Raw genomic sequence first — 21,017 nt, 5'->3', positions numbered from 1 at the left:
TGGAAGCATGGAACAGTGAGCAGTAAATGACTAATTCTGCCTGGGGGAGAGAAAGAGATTGGACATTTGGGAAGGAACTTTGGAATTTCCTCAGCCATAATAATAATAGTGAGAGACTGCTTATGTCTTATAGGAGTCAGTTCTCTCATTCTGTCGTGTGAGCCCCAGGTATCAAACTCTGAATTCCTCCCTGAAGGTTGAGGAGTGAGACTAAAAGCCTTTTAACCTTGCCTTGGCCTTTCTTAGGACTAGGTCCCATCCTGAAGCTGCTTAGGAATTGTATTAGTATATGCCATTAGCATACAAAAGATACTTTTATCCTTTGAAGAGTACAAGGATTTTAAGAGATGTATGCCTGAAAATAGCAATGAAGACTGGTGTGTGTGTGTGTGTGTGTGTGTGTGTGTGTGTGTGTGTATTCCAGTATGATAAGTGAAAAATCATTCTTTCTATTAAATTGTGTCCCTTCAGTACATGCTGCTTAGTGTTCTGTGTCATGAAATAGGAAATACACACGAAGCTCTGCTTCATGAGGAAGGTTGTTGTTGGTTATCTCATGGGAGAGCACCAGAAAAGGGCATCACATCCTCTGGAAACTAGACTTACAGATAGTTGTTAGCCTCCATGTAGGTGCTGGGAATCAAACCCCAGTTTTCTGAAAGAACAGCCAGTGCTCTTAACTGCTGAACCATCATCTCTCCATCTCTCTCCATCTCTTTAAGACAAGGTCTTATCCTATATTTCATACTGACCTGAAACGGGAGGTAAGCCTCCTGCCGAAGTTCTGTGATTGTACCCTTGAGCATTAGTACCCAATTTGACATTTTCTTGAAAGTGAATGAAAGGAATGTTTTACTTGAAGTAAAACAACTGATGATATTTGCTGCCAATGGTAATATCCCAGTGTTTAAGTGAAAATTAACTTTCATAAACTTTGTATTAGTTACTGTGAGTTTGATAGCTTCCTGGATTAAAAGCTTTCAGATGAAGTTCACCAACTTTCAGATGAAGTTCAACCAAACATTAATGATTATGATTATTTTGATTTTGTCTAAATAGAATATGTCAACATTGGGTGTTTCACATAACTTAGAACCAAGAGTTTCCAAATGAGCTGTGTAGCATATTATAAAAACATGCATGTATGAAAGATTCATTCAAAGTACAAGATAGATCAAAGAATATGAATGTTACAGAGTACAATATGTTCATCCATGTAGTTTCTGATTTCATATTACAACTAGTCTTTAAACTGACCATGTGTCAAGTTTGGGTGTAAAATCAGAGAAGAGCCATAGTTTTTATCTGGAAAAGCTATTAGAATAACTCCACCCTTTTCCAGCTACATGTCTATGTTTTGATTCTCAGTGAAAACTATATTACACCAGCAGAAATGTGAAAGTCGATAACAAATTACAGTTGTGTTCTGTTAAGTTAAATGTTAAAAAAATTCTTAAAAATATGAAATGATCCTCCTCTTCTCATGAATTTGTTTTCATAAAACATTTTTTAAGATAGTCTCATGTATCCAGTATGGCCTCAAATTCAATATGTAGCTAAAGATGACCTTGAACTTCTGATCTTCCTACTTCTCCCTCCCAAGTGCTGAGATTACAGGCTCTGTGAACTCTACCAACTGAGCTGCATTCTCCAGCCCAGAAAACATAATTAGCTTTCATAAAGCATGCTATTTTCCTTAATTTGTTAGAGACTTATTATTCTCTAATTAATAGCTAAATATAAATATTTGTTTTAATTTTCTTTTTTTCCATTTACTTGTTTACTTATTTCTTTTCTTCTTTTGGATTTGAGACACAGTTTCATGTAGTCCAAGCTGGCTTTGAGCTCACTGTATAGCTGAGATTGCTTTTGAACTCCTAATCTTTCTGCCTCCATCTCCCAAGTGTTAGAATTGCCACCATACCTGACTTCTTAAAAAAAAAAAAAAAGAAAAATATATTAGTTATTATTATCAGTGTGTATATGGTATGTATGTGCACATGCAAGCATATATCTAGGCTTGTACGTGCTATGGCTCATGTAGAGATGAGATGGTGAAACTTTTAGAAGTTAGTTTTCTCTGTCCACTGTGGGATCTGGGAATTGAACTCAGGTCATTGGGATTACAAGCAGGCAGTTTTACCTGCTGAACTATATTGCTGGCCCTCTGTTAAAATTTCTAATGTGGCAAATATCAAATAGTTCTTTTGGATTAAAAAGTTTAACTGTATACAGAGCTCCTGAGACCAAAAGTTCAAGAACTTGGGCCTTGTTCTTTTGCTTCTAGTTATTTTCTTTTGTTCCCCTTAGAGTTAATATCAAGGTATTCTTTAACTTAATTTAATTTAATTTTACTGAGCATCTTAACAAGAATCTAGATTTTGGGTTGCTGCTGGGGACATGCCAAATATAATTTGTGGAACATGTTGAACAGACAGCTGCAGCACAGTGTGGTAAATGTTACTAATAGATGCAAATAAATGTGGTAAGATTTCAGGTCATTGTTAGAGTTGTCTACTCACTTCCAACAGGGCTTCTTAAATCTTTTCCACTTGTGACCTCTTTTTGCTTGAGATATTTTATATAACCCTAGGTATATATAACCTGGGTTCAATTCCCATCACCTACATGATGGCTCAGACCATTTATAACTTCAGTTCCAGGTGAGTGAACACTCACTTCTGGCATCTGTGGGTACCAAGTATATACACTGGGCACAGATATTCAGGCAAAACATCATGTACTCATAAAATAAAATAACAAGAAAGCAAGAAAGAAAAGAAAAGATTAAGAGCCTGGGCTGGGGCTTCATTGGTGGAGAGCTGGGTTAGCATTCATAAAATCCTGGGTGCTGTCTCCAGCAACCACACAAACTGAGCTTGGCGATGCATACCTTTTACAAAGCCAGACATTGTACTTCCCACCTGTGATTCCAGCTTGGGGGAGGCAGAAACAGTAGGATGCCTGGGACTGGCTAGCTACCTAGCCCACCCTGTCTAAAAAAAAAAAAAAAAAAAGGCTCACAACTGTAATTCCAGCACTCTGAAGGCAGAGGTAGGTGGATGTCTTTGAGTTTGAGGCCAGCCTGGTCTGCATAATGTGTTCCAGGTCAGCCAAGCTACATAGTAAGACCTTGTCTCACTCCTGCTTCACTCTTCCCAAAGTCTCAAATCTGAGCTAAGGTATTTTCAGGCAAGTGTTCCTTGATGTTGTGTGGTGGATGTGATGGCCTGTACTCTGTAAAGTCAGCATGCTGTGTGTTCAGAACCAAGGCTGCAGTGAAGTTGCACAATACAATATGATAACACCTCATATTCATTGTGCATTTTATTTTCAGTTAATTTTTGGTCATTGCATGTTCAAAACCTTTTACTGTTACCACCTTTTGCTTTCTAACTCCCACATTAAGTTCTGTGACTGACAATTTAAGAAGCTATTACTTGGGCTGGAGAGATGGCTCAGCCGTTAAAGGCTAGGCTCACAACCAAAAATATAAGAAGCTATTACTTATGTGATAGGACTGGTTAGTCACATTCAGATCAAACTGATTCTTCTTTGTTTGAGTCTTCTTATTCTGTCAGGAGAAATAAGTTATGTGAAGATGGAAATAATTCCACTTGTTGATCTGGAAGAAGGAAAGAATACTAGGAATTGAATATTAGGTTTATTACTTATTTTATTTTATTTTTTGGTTTTTCGAGACAGGGTTTCTCTGTGTAGCTTTGCAGCCTGTCCTGGATCTCACTCTGTAGCCCAGGCTGGCTTCGAACTCACAGAGATCCACCTGCCTCTGCCTCCCAAGTGCTGGGATTAAAGGCGTGTGCCACCACCGCCCCGCAATTACTTATTTTTAAATAAAAAGTTTTTAACATAAAGACAGGATCTCATGTTATCCAATCTGGCTTTGGTTTCCCTATGTGGTCAAGATTCCCAGTCCTCCTGGTCCTACCTCCCAAGTTCTGGTATTCTGCCTTGGCACCACCGTGCCCAGCCTGAGAGGTATTTTAATACCTACAGTTTAATGTAATTCTTCCAAAAATGCATGTAGCAGATTACTACTTCATTTTGCAGATATGAAATGGAGGCTTGAAGGAGTTCCACCAGTTGTCCAATGTCATATAGCTTATAATTGATTAAAGATAGAATTTTGGTGTATGTGTTTTTGACTCTAAGTTCAGGGTGCTTTCATTGCAGTAAAAAGATATTGCTGAATGAGTGAATCTCTTAAGGTATTCAAATGGCTGTGGGAAACTTTGCCTGTGTGGAAGATGTAGAAAAGGTCTCTGGAAGGACGAGGCAGCAGCTTAGGAAATGCTCAGATGAAGGAGTTATTTGTAAATTTTGGCTGACATGATTTTTCTGGATACAATTCTAACGCTATGTGGGACATCAAACTTTTGTCCTCTCTTAGCCTCATCCCTTTAATCCTCTATGCCAGATGATGCCAGCGGCAAAGGTCACCTGTCTGTCTCATCAGGTTACATATCAGAGCCTGCTGTTAGAAATACAAACTTCTTTCATTTGCGGTAGGCCTTTGGGAAAGATGCTGGCTGACCTCAGGAAACCAGTGATGACCAGTCTCGAGACCTTTTGTCACTAGAGCTTGGTAAACTATTTCCATTATTTTTAAAAGTCTACTCGAGATGTATAATACTTATGTAAGCATTATATGTACCTGTAGTGACAAGGTGAGAGACTGAGTCCCTAGAGGATGGGAGAGGGGCTCCTATGGGTAGGCTGCAGCAGGACTAAGAGTAAATCTGGAGACTGGAATGGAGGACAGGAAGGATAATAAAGGCCACCTACCTGATATGAGAGGTTTCCCTGGGGAGCCTGTGGTCGGTATTATATGTATTTCTAGTGACAAAGTAAATAAAAAGAAAAACTATACTGTTTATTCAGATGTTGGAACTATTGTTCTACTACTAGAAAATTATGTTAATTTATATTTGTTTATTTGACTGATTAAATTATGTGTAAAATAATGTATTTTCTTGATTATTAGTGAGTTCAAGGTTTTTTCATGTATATGTTGTCCCTTTGATTTTCCTCTCTCATTTGTGAGCTCTTTGTGTTCTTGTCTATGTCCTAGAGTAGACCTAGTCCTATGCTAGACTTGTCTGCTGGAGAGCTATGAGAATGATTAAGCATTGTTTCTGTATGGGCAAGCTCAACACATTTTCCAAGAGATGGGTGAAGGTTAGATGATACACTTCCACCATTGTATATATAGTTGATTAAAATGCTTGTATGAGGAATCAGAGGCTGGAAGCTAAGATTGCTGACGTAAGAAGATGGCGGAAGCTGAGTGGCAGCTCTGAGTAATGTTGTCCTTTGCTTTCTCCATACAGAGTTTTGCCGGATTGACAAGCCCCTGTGCCACAGTGAGGATGAGAAGCTCAGCTTTGAGGCTGTCCGCAACATCCATAAGCTGATGGATGATGATGCCAATGGTGATGTGGATGTGGAAGAAAGTGATGAGGTAATCTTTCTTACCTTTTAGGGCTCTTCTCTCTCTGTGTGAAATGATCCCTGAAAGCTGCCTAGACTAATCCATATGGAGAGATGGTCTCCCCTTGTTGCCTCCTAGGAACTTATTCCCATCAGGCAAGATGACACCAGGCAGAACAGCTCTCTGTTTGCTGATTGGTGAATAGCTTAACACTGACTTAACTATTTGGAAGGGGAGGGGATAGCCTCTATAGTTTCCCTGGATCTTTAATGTGATCGCTGTGGAAAGGGAATATTAATCTATATTCATTCTTCTTTTGGCATGTAAAAAGAGAAAGCAAAATAGTCAGATCCCACCTTCTGGGGTTTTATACTCTTATTTGAGAGGAAGAAGCAAATCTTAGCATGGTCAGTCTAACTTTCAAGATGCAGTCTATGGGAGCCAGTTAATAAGAACTAGAAAAAGAAATCTCTTTTAAAAGAAGGGAGATATAGTAGGGACCGGAGAGACATCCCAGAGGTTAAGAGCACTTGTGGCTCTTACAGAGGACCAGAGTTTGGTTCCAATCACCCACATGGGGGCTTACAACTGTCTCTAACTCCAGCTCCAAGGGATCCAACACCTTCCTGACCGCAACAGGCAAATGCAGCAAAACATTCATACACATTAAATAAATAAATCTTTTTTTAAAAAAGTGATATACCAGCACTTGGGTGGCAGAAGAACTGGGAGACCAACCTGGTCTAAAGAGTGAAACCCTGGCTCAAAAAAGGAAAAAAAAAAGCGATATAATCTCTTTGCAGATATAAAATCTGCAAATTTCTGGGTATCTTTGTCAACGCTCCTCCTTTTTTGTGTTCTCTTGAATTGCTTTGTCAAAGAGGGAAGGAAGAAAATGTTCTCTTTAGAGGAATGTTACCACAGCAAAAATCTCATCAGCACAAACTGTTCTGAAATAACACAAAAGCTGTCACCCCACTTTCTCTGTACAGTGGTGTGAGATGTTCTTTTTCAGCATAGCTTCTGCCTTGCCTGGGCTACCCCTGTTCTCACTGTCATCTCAAGCTTCTGTGGTTGGAGAGGCCTACTGTTGTGTATTTTCTTTTCTTTTCTTTTTTTCTGAGACAGGGTTTCTCTGTGTACTTTTGGTGCCTGTCCTGGAACTCACTCTGTAGACCAGGCTGGCATTGAACTCACAGAGATCCGCCTGGCTCTGCCTCCTGAGTGCTGGAATTAAAGGTGTATACCTCCACTGCCCGGCTGTTGTGCATTTTCATGGTCACTCATCATCTAAGTCCTAGAGCAAGAAACTAGTTTGGGCTTCACTTGGTTTAAACATATGTGAGACAGAGTTGGGTTCAGGATCTAACTAGAAAGTTAGGTAGATAGAGCAGGGCTTAGGTAACAGATGGTATGGTGCTGTGGGAAAATTCTGGTTACACTGGCTGTCAAAAACCTCAGATTTTTGGGGTCCATCTAAAGATATTGCTAATTACCCAAGAACCTCAGTAGAAGTCTAAAGGAACATTAAAACCTCATTTAAGCTAGTTCTAATGTCATAAGCCTGTGATCCCAGATATTTGGGAAGCAGAGGCAGGAAGATTGCAAGTTCAAGGTCTGCCAGGGCTTACAGAGTTTAGGGCCAGTCTAGGTAGCCTAGTGAGTGAAAAATAATAAAAGAGCTTGGGATATATAATATATCTCAGTGGTAGTTTGCTTAGTATGTGTGAAGCCCTAGGTTTAATTCCAAGTATACTCTCCCCACAAAAGCCCAATTTATTCTGCCTCATATTGGTAAGTTTTTCAGATAACTAAAGTGAACTGAAAGATCTACCTCATTGCCAAATCTCAAATTCTAGCTGTTTTGGCCTTGTGAGTGGACAGTTTGCAGGCTAGATAAAAGCTCTGCCACTGAGCTACATTCCCCAACTTACTTTGCTGTGTTTTGTTGAGATATGATTTCACTCTGAAGCTTGGGCATGCGTGGCACTTATATGTAGCTTAGGCTAACCTTAAACTCACAGCAATCCTCCTGCCCCTGCCTCCACTGTCCTAGAATTACAAGAGTGAACCAACATGCCTGGCAGTGATGGTCTCTTGGTAAAGCAGGGGTTTTACTAAAGTTAGCAGTATGGAAACTCCTGAACTGGTAGTAAAGCTGTCTATGGGCAGAGGACTTGCTGCGGTGTTAGGTTATCCTGATAGTCTGAGGAGGTGAGGAGGACAGATAGGACTTTACAGTGTCTTACTTAAGTTAGACTAGACTCTTTTCTTTTCTTTCTTTCTTTCTTTTTTTTTTTTTTTTTTTTTTTTTTGGTTTTTTGAGACAGGGTTTCTCTGTGTAGCTTTGCGCCTTTCCTGGAACTCACTTGGTAGACCAGGCTGGCCTTGAACTCACAGAGATCCGTCCGGCTCTGCCTCCTGAGTGCTGGGATTAAAGGCGCGTGCCAAAGACTCTTTTCTTAAAAAAATGTTTTTGTAATATATGCCCTCATACTTACCACCATTTGCATGTGGCAGTCAGAGGACAGTTTGCAGGAGTTGGTTCTCTCCTTCCACCCTGAGTCTTAATATTTTGAACAACTCAGGCCATCAACCTGATGAGCCATCTCACTGAGTCCTTGTTGATTCTTATTCCAAGTTGGCCTCTAGCCTCAGCTCAGTCTTAGACCAGAGGTTTGAGAATTGAGGGTGGTATTATTTTCTACTCATGTAAAAATAAGGTATTTATTTGGTGGCTGAGAATGTAACTTAGTAGAGTGCTTAAGTGCCACCATGCATAAATCCCTGGGTTCCATTTCCAGAACTATACAAACCTAGAATGATGGCATTTCCTGTAATCCCAGCACTTGGGAGGTAGAGGCAGGAGGATCAGGGTCAAGGTTATCTTTGGCTACAAGGGAACTTGGAGGCCAGAGACCAACCTAGGTTACATAAAACCCTGTCTCAAAAAAAAAAAAAAAAAAAAAAAAAAAAAAAACAGAGAGATATTCAAAGATAAAAGGTGCTTGACACACAAGCCTGATGGCCCAAGTTCTATCCCAGAACCCACAGTGGAAGGAGAGAATTGATGCCTGAAAGTTATTCACTGACCTCCACACACATGCTCTTCATCACCCTTCCAATAATAATGATGATGATGATGATAAATATATTAAATGAAAACCTTACATTCTAGTTGGATATCTGTTCTGTTCCAGCCATTGATTAAGGGCTTAGGATTCAATTGTGAACAAAACAGATTCTTATTTTCTGGAGCCTGCATTCTAGTGATTTATATATCACAGGTGATTAAGTGACATTAGAACAATGATTAAATTATAATAATTTAAAGATTCTCCCTTTTGTTTTCTAGGATAAAATAATGATTACTGATTCTTATCCCAGCACAGTTGTCAAGAATAAATTTAAAAAAAAAATTGACTGTTAAGACTTCTTAGGCTAACTGAGTATGGTATGGTATGTCTGTTGTCCCAGCACTCATGAGGCAGAGGTAAGGCAGATCACCTTGCCTTGTAAATTTGAGGCCAGTCTGGCATATAGACTACGTTCAGGCTAAAAAAGAAAGAAAAACGTTTATACAAAGACCAGGTGAGGTAATGCATGCTTACAAGTCTAGCACTTGGGAGACAGAGACAGGAGAATTGTGAGTTTAAGTTCATTCTCAGCTACATAGTAAGTTTGAGATGAGCTTGTACTATATGATATCCTGCCTAATCTCTCTCTCTCTCTCTCTCTCTCTCTCTCTCTCTATATATATATATATAAAAAAAAAAAAAAAAGAATATATATATATATAACATACATATGTATAATATTACTAGATATTAGAGAAAATGAAAATTATAATGAGATTTTTACTATAACCTATCAAGATGGCTAAAATAATTTTTAAAAAATTAAGTGGACAGTACCAAGTGAGGAATAAGAGCCATCAGAATTTACCTAATAGTAATGTAATTTGATAAAGTTGTTCTGGTAGTTTGACAGTTTCTTATAAAGTTAAACATAAATTACTATATGTCCCAGTAATTCTCCTTCTAGGTTTTTACTCTATTAGGTAAATTAAAATTACATCCACACTAAAAATTGTATATATATATTTTAACAAGGATGTAAATGTTACAGCTCTGACGGGAAAGCTATCCTGGCCGTCAGGAGCCAAGGATACTGCAAAGTCATACGGCACAACAAAGCTCACACAAGAGATTTATTGGGAAAGACACAAGAGGGTGGCTGCCTCTGCTGGAAGAGAAGCAGCAAAGAGCTGAGCAGGAGGCAGGCTTTCTGTAGGGTTTCCTGTGGGGGTGGAGCTTTCCAGGGTGGCCTGGATTAGTGGGATTCTATGGCCTGATCTTGGGGCAAGCTCAGGGATTGGTGAGATTTTTGTGGCCTGATTTTGGAACAAGCTCAGGGATTGGTGGGATTTTGTGGCCTGATCTTGGGCTTTTTTTTTTTTTTAACCCCCTCTATAGGGCAGAGTTTTGGCCACCTACATCTCAAGGGGCTGGAAACAGCCATTACTGTTGTTAGAGTTGTCTGGAGGTGGGGCCTGGCTTACAAAGGGTTTGCAATGAAACTCAAACTCACTGACATGGAACTCACTAACCCAAGCTGGCCTCAAACTTGTGATCCTTCTGCCTCAGCCTCCTGAATGCTGGGATTACAGGTGTCTGTCGGCATAAAAAGTGAAGTCTGTGTATATAATAGATAAATCTTAAAGATATTATGGTGAGTGGAAGAAATCAGTCTAAAAATTAAATGTGAGAACTTTGGCATGGTGGTGCCTATCTATGATCCCAATATGTCTTGGGAGGTAGAGACAGAAGGATTGCTACAAGTTTGAGACCAGGCTTATCTATGTAGTGAGTTTGTAGCAAAGCCAGGGCTATATAGTGAGATCCCGTCTCAAAAAAAAAAAAAAAAAAAAAAAATACAGTGAGTCCATTTATATGACATTCTGAGAAAGGTAAAATTCTAAGGCTGTAAAGTAGATCAGTGGCAGCTAAGGGTTATGAGTATAGGGAAAGTTTAATAGCAAAGATCAACACTATGAACTTTTAGGGTGTGATAGACTTGTTCTGTGTCCACCCAGGTTGTAAAAGTCATTATACAAGTCTATACAAGTCTAAATATATATTAAAATTCATAGGGCTATACACAAACTCAAAAACTTAATCTAGTCATGTTAAGTAAAAATGTTTCCCCTGCATACTTTCCAGCCTTAACCAGAGAAGTTTCTCTTTGTAGTGGTGAAGGCAGAGATGTATGGGTACTCAGGCACTGAGAATAAGTGATGGCTGAGGGCTCAGCCCTAAATAGGACATTTATACCACTTCCTCTAAGGCTTGAGGGTCATTGTGGAAGTGTGGGAGGGGGGATGTAAGTGCCAGCAGATCAGAAGAAGGGCTATAAAATGCTGTCTTCTGGGCAGGGCACAGCCATTGCAGTCATGACTTCACAGTAGCTATGATTATAGTGGGCCCAAGAGATGACTCTGTGGGTAAAGGTAAACCTGGCAACCTGACTTCTATTCCTGGAACCCACATAAAGGTAGAAAGAGAGACCAGTCTGACCTCCACACACAAGCTGTGTGTATTTACAGTGTGGTACCCCATCCCCATGTGTGTGCGCGCGCGCGCGCGCGCGCGCACACGCACGGAGAGGCAGTCATTGTTTCAATGTGTACTCATTGAGGAGTCCACCAGGCACCAATGGATGGTTCCAAACCCATGGTTATACAGATGATCTTGGTTAAACTCAGTGGGTCTTAAACAAAACAAAACAAAACAAACAAAATAAATGACTTGAATGTGGGAAAGGAAGTTGGTGGGGGTGGGGGGGAGTAGGAGGGAGATTAGGCTAATGTTTTTCAATAATTAGAATTCACTTCATACATGTATGAAACTGTCTTTGCCAGAGTGGTTAGTGGTAAGGAAGCAGGCATAACTGAGCAAGGGCATGCATTTTTAGGGGCTACTACTTCTCTAGAAACCCCCTACACATGCTTATATATTTTTTAAAGGTCTGGCTTCAATAAAAGATCTGAGACCTAAATTTATCTGTATGCATCTAGAAGGATAGAGAAGTTTAAACCACAAAGACTTAGTGCTGTGAGAGACATACTTGGAATTTGGCAGAATAGAATGGACATCTTCAGACTGGAGAGGTAGCTCACTGGTTAAGAGCACTGGTTGCCCTTCCAGAGGACCTGGTTTGATTTCTAGCACCCACATGGCAGCTCAAAACCCTCTGGATGCTAAGTCATGGTAGGCTGTGAGTATGGAAGAATGTTGGAAGTGCTGCCAGGTAGAATTTGGGCTGGGGAACTAAACCCTGAAGGGAATTATCAGCAAGAGCATTTGTGGTAATCCAAAGGGCAGGCAGAAACTTAGACTTGTTGGGAAGTAGTATGTAGGAAGAGAAGAGGAGGCTCAGTGCATTAGTATGGGCTAATTCGGGTGAGGGAAAGTTATACATAAAAATTGTGACTATGATTAATAATAATTGATATTCCCCTTCAGGCTTTGTGTCTCATCTCCTTCTAGCCAGATAACTGTAGACAACCTTCCCCTGCCACTGGTCTCTTCCTTGCTAACTCCAGTAGTATCTATTGCCAGTAGTCGTCCTAAGCTAGATTTTGGTTCTGTATCTCCTGTGTGGTCTCCTCCTATTTCTTCTGACTTCTTGTGTCTAACATTCCATCCTTTCAGCTCTGGCTCTAGCTGCTATTAGATTCTCTAGCCATACCTCCTACCACTTTGGTCCGGCTCTGTTCTTATTTGTGTCATAAACATTTCAGACTATTTCCAGGCCTTTTCTTTTCTCAGTGAGTGCTCCTCTCATCCCTTTGTCTGTGTCATGTTAGCTGTCCTTGGGAATGAGCTAACTAACCACTTGAGCCAACCACTCAAGCAAAGATGGTGGACCTCCTGCAGTGTGCTGTCCTCGTCAAGTTAGTGCACTGCTGAATGATGTGGTGTCATGGTGTGATGAGATGGCTAATTTGACGTCCATTTTGTTAATGTGGTGATTTTTTTTAAATTGTTGTTTTGTGTGTTTTTGTGCTGGGGATTATTACATCCATGGCCTTACTATGCCAGGCAATTACTTTACCACTAACCTAAACTCCCAGAATCTAATTTGGGATTAGAACCTAATTTGCTGTATAGGCTAGCTCTTACTAACTGTACCATCATATCTCCCCTAGGAAAGGGAGAAAAAACAAAGATTTATCAACTATTGCATGCCAGATATTGTGCTTGTGGCTTTGTATACATTAAATTCTGAAAATAGTTATTCTTGTCAAATAGCTGAGAAAGTAATGCCTTCTAAGTTACATTTTTTTGCTTAAGGTCACATAGCCAGTAAGCGGCAAAGCCAAGTTTGAAAACAGGCCTATTTGCATCTATTCTTTCTGCTAATAATGTTCATTCATTCATTCTTTCTTTCTTTCTTTCTTTCTTTCTTTCTTTCTTTCTTTCTTTCTTTCTTTCTTTCTTTCTATCTTTCTCTCTCTCTCTCCCTCTCTCTCTCTCTTTCTTTCTTTCTTTCTTTCTTTCTGATAATAATAATGACAACCACAAAAACTTATATTGAACCCATTCTATGTGCCAGGCATCATGATAGGCACTTTCTGTGCATTAGTCATTTAATCCTTGTACAAACTTGGTAAGCTACCTACTAATTGCTAATTAGGAGACTAACAAGGGCTGTAATTTTCAAAGTTTCTACAGAGGCAAAGTCAGGTGCCTTCTCTGGGCTAGTGGTCCTGGATTCTATAAGAAAGCAATACTGAGCAAGTCGTGTTGAGCAAACCAGTAAGCAGCACCCCTCCATGGACTCTGCATCAGCTCTTGCCTCCAGGATCCTGTACTGTTTCAGTCCCTGTCCTGACTTCCTTCAATGATGGGCTATGGTACGATGTGGAAGTGTAAGCTGAATAAACTCTTTCCTCCCCAACTTGCTTTTGGTCATGGTGTGTCGTTACAGCAATGGAAACCCTGACTAGGACACTGACCAAAGCCTTTGCATGTTTTCCCTAGCACACTGTGCTTTCTCACTTTTCTAAAGCTACTCCTGTTTTGCCATGTGTGGTTGCTTGCTGTATCCATTGCTGAACATGCTGGCCTAACTCAGAAGGCATGCCTTTCTCTTGTCCTCTTCCGTATTCTTCCGCCCTCAGATTTGCATCTTGCCTACCCTATTTTTTTCTTAAACTTTAATGATATTGTCCTTGAACTTAAAAAAAAAAAAAGAGAGAGACGAACTTAAAAAAAAAAAAAAAAACAACGAAACAATCGAAATTATTAGGGAACAAGCAAGACAATTTCCTTCCTTCTTCCTCCTCCCTCCCTCCCTCCTCCCTCCCCTCCTCCCTCCCTCCCTCCCTTCCTTCTTTCCTTCTTTCCTAGTTAGGTAGGGTTTTTTTGCTGTGAAGAGACACCATGATCATGGCAACTCTTATAAAGGAAAACATTTAATTGGGGCTGGCTTACAGTTCAGATGTTTAGTCCATTATAATCATGGCAGGAAGCATGTAGGCATATATGGTGCTGGAGAAGTAGCTGAGGTTCTATATCTGCATCTGCAGGCAGCAAGAAGAGAGAGTGACACTAGGCCTGGCTTGAGCATTTGAAGCCTCAAAGACTACCCTCAGTGACACACTTCCTCCAGTAAGGCCACATCTCGTAATAGTACCACTCCCTTTGAGCCTATGGGGGCCATTTTCATTTAAACTACATACCACAGCACCTCCTTCTTTCCTTCCTTCCTTCCTTCCTTCCTTCCTTCCTTCCTTCCTTCCTTCCTTCCTTCCTTCCTTCCTTCCTTCCTCCCTCCCTCCCTCCCTCCCTCCCTCCCTCCCTCCCTCCCTCCCTCCCTTTTCTTTCTTTTTTCTTAAGACAGGGTCTCACCATGTAGCCCTGGCTGTCCTGGAACTCATTTTGTAGACCAGGCTTGCCTTGAACTCACAGAGAAACACCTCTCCCTGCCTTCTGAGTGCTGGGATTAAAGGCATGAAATACTAAACTGAATGGTATTGACTAGATTCTGTGGGATGGAATGCTGAGATAAGGGAGATAAGTAAGGTGGGAAGTCAGGCAAGGTGCATGAAAAGTGACGCTGCTGGCTCATTCCGAAGGACACTGATGTGACACAGACAGAGGGGTGCATGGCAAAGCTTCCTAAGCGACTGCACTGAGGGCAGGGTTTCTGGGAAGGAAAAGTCAAGCTTGTCTTTTTGAATACTGGAATTACTAAAATGTATCTCTTTATCTGCTAAAGGGAGTATATTAGCAGCGGAGTATCACTGCCATTGCCCAACCAGTGCCAGCCAATTACAAATGTGGTTTTATTCAGTCCTCAGTTTCTCTGAAACTAGAAGTTACTAACTGCATTTAAGGATGATTAAACTGTAAGTGAGTAGCTTACCTTTGCTTATTTAACTAAACTCTTCCAGCACTCCCACAGTCTGGCTGTGGATCATCTGACTGGTTCATGTGAAGCTGTATTTTTTCCTTTACTCTATGCTACCACTATCCCAAGCATGCTCTTCATAAAGTACCACTGTGCTCTTGTTAAAGATGAACCTTTACCTTGGCCTTCTCCTACCTTCCATTTTGCCTATAAAATTTTCTCACCACCAAGGCCTAAATCAGGTTTCTGAATCTCAGTATAATTGGTATTTTGGGCCAGAGGATTCTTTGTTATGGGGAGCTATCTGTGCATTGTGGGGTAGTTACTAGCTCTAGGGTAGCACAGGCCAGTAGCAAACCTTCCTCCATCCCATTTGACTACCCAAAATATTGACAGTTATGAATGGTAGTTTACCTGAGGAATAATTATTACTCCGTTGAATACTGCTAGTTTAGAATAAGCCCCCCCCCCCAAATCTCCCCTAGTATTGGAAGTAATCCTTCCTCTCTCAGGTTCCAAAGTACTTGGTATGAACCTTCCATTTGGTATTTTCTGTGCTCTGTGTTGTAATTAGTTGGGCTTGTCTTCATCTGTCCCACAAGACACTGAATTCCACTAGGAGGCAGGGACCATGTATGGGTTTTAAAAAGTTATTGCCAGGCGGTAGTGGCACACGCCTTTAATCCCAGCACTCACAGGCAGAGGCAGGCGGATCTCTGTGAGTCCGAGGCTAGCCTGGGCTACCAAGTGAGTTCCAGGAAAGGTGCAAAGCTACGCAGAGAAACCCTGTCTCGAAAAACCAAAAAAAAAAAAAAAAAAAAAAAAAAAAAAGAAAGAAAAAGAAAGAAAAAGAAAAGTTATTTATTTTTACTTTATATGTAAGAATGTTTTGCCTGCATGTATATATGTATACCACATGTGTTCCTGGTGCCATGGAAGCCAGAAGAAGTCACTGGATCCCCTGGAACTGGAGGTACAGATTGTTGTGAGCTGCCCAATGTGGGTGTTGGGAGCAGAGACCAGGTCCTCTATAAGAGCAACAAGTGCTCTTTTTTTTCCAGACTGAACATGTTTTATTTATATATTTATATATTTAGGAATATATCACAACAATTGAAGAAACAGAGGATAGGAATTTCAGAGAGAGAAAAGGGGTGCATGAGTAGGGATAAAGGGATGAAAAATAAGGGGGAATGCAACAAGTGCTATTAACCAGCGTCATTTCTCCAGTCCCAGCATGGTTTTTGTTTTTTGAGACAGGATCTAGCTATGTAGCCCAGGTCTTGGGATGTAGTCTTCTATTCTCAGGTAGCTCAGTGTATTTGGATTATAGGCGTGTGCCAACTTACCTCAGGAACCAAAATTTATTCATCATTTTCTCCCACTGGGCTTGCTTCATGGCCTTATTTGGGTGCTAGTAAAGATTTTTTTGAATTTGAGAGGAAAGATCCTTTCTCCTCATTATGTGTTCTTTAATTATTTCTGTAGGGTAGAACAAGAGGACAGAATTGGATGGTCAATTTGTGGGAGATGGGGTGCTTTGGACTTGTGAGTTCTTCCTCAGGGTAGAAACTGAGTCAGTGTTAGGTTGTTTCTATGGAGTTGGTCAGGTCTGGGCACTAGACCTACGAATAAACTACTAAATACTTACAGTGTAATAGTGGTAGTCATAGAAGTAATAATACTGCAGCTGTGAACTTTATATATATGATATAATTTCATCTTTGGAATACCATTTGAAATAGAAATTATTGTCTTCCTTTATAATGAGGAAATGAAAGCTCCAGGTTTCAGATGCCCCCTCTGGCTTCCTCAGGCACTGGATGCACGTGGTGCACATATACACATATACAAGCAAAAACACTCAGACACATAAATCTTTAAAATAATTTGAATAATCATTGACAGGATCTCACATGTGTATAATGATTTTAGTCATTTTTACGCCCATTATCCTCTCACCCCTCTCCCTTTCCCACTGACACCCTTCTTCCTGAGTCCTACTTCCATGCCTTGTGTGTGTGAGTTTCCCACTCAGTTTAGGTCTCTGCCCCGCTTGCAAGCTGGGTGGGAGGTTTACTGGAGCATGGGCAACTTATCAGTGACTATACCACTGACAAGTGACACACTACCCTAAGTAACCGTTAACTGCCTGTGGTACCTCAGGAGGGCTGGGTCTTGTGGACTCCCCCCCCCATCCATGATGATGTGGAGATAGGTCTTGTGCGGGTAGCTCAATTGTTGTGAATTTCTGAGTGGAACAGCTATGTCATGTCCAGAAGATGCTCTGCATATCTCTCCATCTTCCTGCTCTTATTTTCTTTCCTCCTCTTCTTCTACAATGACCTTGGAGGGATTGATAGAGATGTCCTGTTTAGGGCCGAGCACACCACTGTTGCGTTTTCTCAGTTAAGGGTCTCTGCATTAACCCTCAAGGCTGGGTAAGAAGCTTCTCTGACAAAGGCTGAGCATATCAGCCCAGGCTTCTGTTAGAGCCATATCGGCTGGTGAAGTATGTTTTTGAACTTAGTTTGGAGGCACTTTTCTTATTTTGTTCCTTTTGTTTTAGTTTTATTTTTGTATTGTTGAGATAATGTAGAACAGGCTGGCCTTGAACTCCTGGCCTTCTACTTCCTAAGTGCTAGAGGCATCTTTCTGCATTTCTATTTTCCTAATTTCTAACTCCTACACACATCCTATTGCTGTCACCCTATTTCCTATATCATGGAAATTCTGGTGCCTTGCTATTATCCAGGCAAAGTACAAATTGAATTCTACTTAGGCCTTTGGGACACAACAAGCGATGATCATCATCATAATAATCTTCAGGTGAAACCTGCTTCTTAGGTTAAGGAAATATTCTATACTCATCTTTCCCCCACCCCTGAGACAGCTTAGGGTCTCACTCTGTAGCCCAGGCTAGCCTTGATCTCTAGCTAACCTCTAGCCTCCCAAGTGCTAGGATTATAAACATGAGTTAAATCCTCCCCCCCCCATATTTTTTTAGTTAACATTCAAAGTAATGGGTTTCATTGCAACATTTTCATATATATATGTATACATAAATACTTTGTTCTTATTTTCCATTTACTACTGTTTCCTATCAATCCTGCTTTGAAACAAGTTCTCAATAATATAGCCCTGGCTGGCCTAAAACTTATTATGTAGACCAGGCTGGCTTTGAACTCAAAGCAGTCCTCCTGCCCTCAGCCTCCCAAGTGCTTGGATATGCATGAGCCAACACACCTGGTTCATAGTCAGCTTTGTAGCCTGAAGCTTTGTATTTGTTCTTGGCCAGCTGTCTTTGACAAGGCTTCACATGGCCCTCCATAAAGTAAGTGTGGAGAAATGGATTCAGGCCTCAGAGGGTGAAAGGGAATTACCATTTGGTCTCTCATAGTTTCTTTGACATTTTTGGAAGCAGAAATGTAGATCTGCTAAAACATCCAGCCTTCATTTTTGTGAGTTTCTTAAACTTTAAGGACATTTTTTTAGGGCTTTTATTTAATTTTGTGTATTTATTTATGTATTTATTTGAGGCAAGACCTCACATTTTGTAGTTCAGGCTGTCCTGAAACTCACCATGTAGCCCATATTGACCTCAAACTTACAGCAGTCTTTCTGCCTTAGCCTACCAAGTGCTGGAATTATAGGCATGACTCACCAAATTATTTAGGCTTTAGATAGAGAGTCTTACTGTGTACTTCAGGCTATCCTAGAACTTGTTATATAGCCCCAGATTGGTCTCATACTGAAGGTCCCTGCCTGGAATTCTAAGTGCTAGGGTTACAGGTGTGCACCATTATATCTGGCTTTATTCTTTAGGAACTGGAGGCTCATGGTGTTTCTTTGACTGCCCCAATGTAGTTTCAAGCCATTCTCAAGCTTCAGTCTCTTGAGAAGCTGGGACTTACTGCATATACTACCAAGCCTGGCTTAGATACTGACTTTTAATTTTGTTTTTATTACCAAATGTGTGTGTGTGTGTGTGTGTGTACTCACACTTGAGTACCATAGTTCACATGTAGAAGCAGAGGGCAACTTGCAGAAATCAGTTCTCTCTTCCTATGTGGGTCCTGGGGATCAAACTCAGGTTTAGTGGCAAGTGCCTTTACCCACCTTACTGACATTGATACTGACTTTTTAAAAGTCTAAGCATGAAGGCCGGGCGGTGGTGGCGCACGCCTTTAATCCCAGCACTCGGGAGGCAGAGCCAGGCAGATCGCTGTGAGTTCGAGGCCAGCCTGGGCTACCAAGTGAGCTCCAGGAAAGGTGCAAAACTACGCAGAGAAACCCTGTCTCGAAAACCAAAAAAAAAAAAAAAAAAAAGTCTAAGCATGAGCCAGGCATGGTGGTTATGCTGCTTAGTTTTATGTCAACTTGATACAACCTGAGTCATTTTGGAAGAGGGAACCTCCATTGAGAATATGCTCCCACCAGAATGGCCTGTGGTGCATTTTCTTGACTGATGATTGATGTGGGATGGCCCAGCTTACTGTAGGTGGTGCCACCCATGGGTCCTAGATCCTATAAGAAAGCAGGCTTAGTAAGCAAGTGACCTGGTAAGCAGGATTCCTCTATGGCCTCTGCATCAGCTCCTGTTGCCAGTTTCTTGCCCTCTTTGAGTTCCTGCCCTGACTTCCCTCAGTGATGGATTGTGATTTGAAACTATAGTTGAAATAAACCTTTTCTTTCCCAAGTTGCTTTTGCTCATGGTATTTTATCAAAGCAATAGAAACCCTAAGACAATGGCTAACACCTTTTATATCAGCAATTGGCAGCGGAGGCTAGGTGGATTTCTGTGAGGCCAGCTTAGTTTATATATTGAGCTCCAGGCCAGATAGGGATACACATTGAAACCCTTTCTCAAAACAACAAAACAAAACCCAAGTCTGAGTATGACCTTTACAGTGTGGCCTGAGTGAGTGTTTTAGCTGTAAGATCAAGTATTTTGGAGCTTCCTTTCCTCATTTATGAAATTGAGATGAAGATGAGAACTTTTTGCTATTGGCAAGCCCTAGGACTAGTTAGGCAGAGATATAAGTGATCTATAACAGGAACACTAGTTTGTTTTGAGACTAGATGTAGCCCTGGCTGGCCTGGAAATCACCAGACAGACCAAGCCGACCTCCAACCTTCATTGTTTCTCTCAACTTTGCCTCCTGAGTTGAGTACTAGGTGTATACCTATTGACAGGAGTACAATTTTAGTGTCAGTGTGCTGCTATTCACAGAGAACTGTGGGAATTTTAAGAAGAATCAGGTGTGGTGATCTAGTATGTGCTGTAGGGGAGAAGATACATTGTCATTTGGCACTCAAGCAAGGGTCCCAGTTGGCAGACACACGGAGCCACACATTTCAGAGAGTAGGCATACTTTGCAATCTGTCTCGGTGACTTGCCAGATACAGGATGAGGCAGCAGCTCCCCCAGATGGCGTCCCTCCTGCTTCCAGGAAAACCAGAAGGTGGCTTGCTTTGACAGACAGGGAAATTCTTTCTCACTAAGCAGCCTCTTGTTTTCCTTCCTCTTTTCCTTTGTTGTAGAGTTTGCTTTGTCTCTTCTGGATGGCAATCCTGCTGATGACGGGTTTTCTGTCTGTATGTGTATTAGTGTTCTTGTGTTTCTTCTATGTGTACATATATTATTTTGTGCTTTTGTGTTGTGTGTGTGTGTGTGTGTGTGTGTGTGTGTGTGTGTGTGTCTTTCTGCATTTAGATGTGTAGTGTCTGAAACAAAAAACAGAGGAAGAAGAGCAAACCCTGAGCTAGAGAAACCAGGTCAGGGATCAAAAAGGTTAGGGGCAAAGCGTTAGTCCTACATCATGTGCAGCCTGGAGGTAAAATCGAAGCCCCCAAGTTGCTGGCAATGTAAGCAAAATTTGGGCTCTACCAAGTTGTAGGCAGATTTCTGGAATCACTTGGCAGCAGGAGTGGTGAAGACAACACAAAGAAAAAATAACCTGTTTTATGTATTAACCCTGCTTTTGATTCTTCTTGTCAGAGGACTTGCCATCTAGATCATGAGCGCTACTTCCCTTTAGAGCTAGTGGTTTTTGTCTGTGCATTTATGCAAGTCTTTCTGCACGTTTGTGTCCATATGCATATCATGTGCAGTGAGTCACAAGTATCAGGAAGAGTTGACTCCAGT

At 41.0% G+C, this 21,017-nt stretch overlaps 1 protein-coding gene across 6 annotated transcripts in view; it reads left to right on the top strand.

The window, feature by feature from the left end:
* Stim1 (stromal interaction molecule 1) overlaps window positions 1–21,017 on the top strand; it is a 177,443-nt gene that overhangs the window by 94,577 nt on the left and 61,849 nt on the right. For all 6 annotated transcript variants that reach the window (XM_037196778.1, XM_037196775.1, XM_028889134.2 and 3 more), the window contains exon 2: window positions 5,352–5,482. In XM_037196778.1, the coding sequence (XP_037052673.1) occupies window positions 5,352–5,482 (131 nt within the window). The remainder of the gene's footprint in view (window positions 1–5,351; window positions 5,483–21,017) is intronic.

This window comes from Peromyscus leucopus, chromosome 1 (assembly GCF_004664715.2).
Source record: "Peromyscus leucopus breed LL Stock chromosome 1, UCI_PerLeu_2.1, whole genome shotgun sequence".
Lineage (NCBI taxonomy): Eukaryota > Metazoa > Chordata > Mammalia > Rodentia > Cricetidae > Peromyscus > Peromyscus leucopus.
This window is presented reverse-complemented; position numbering and strand designations above follow the sequence as displayed.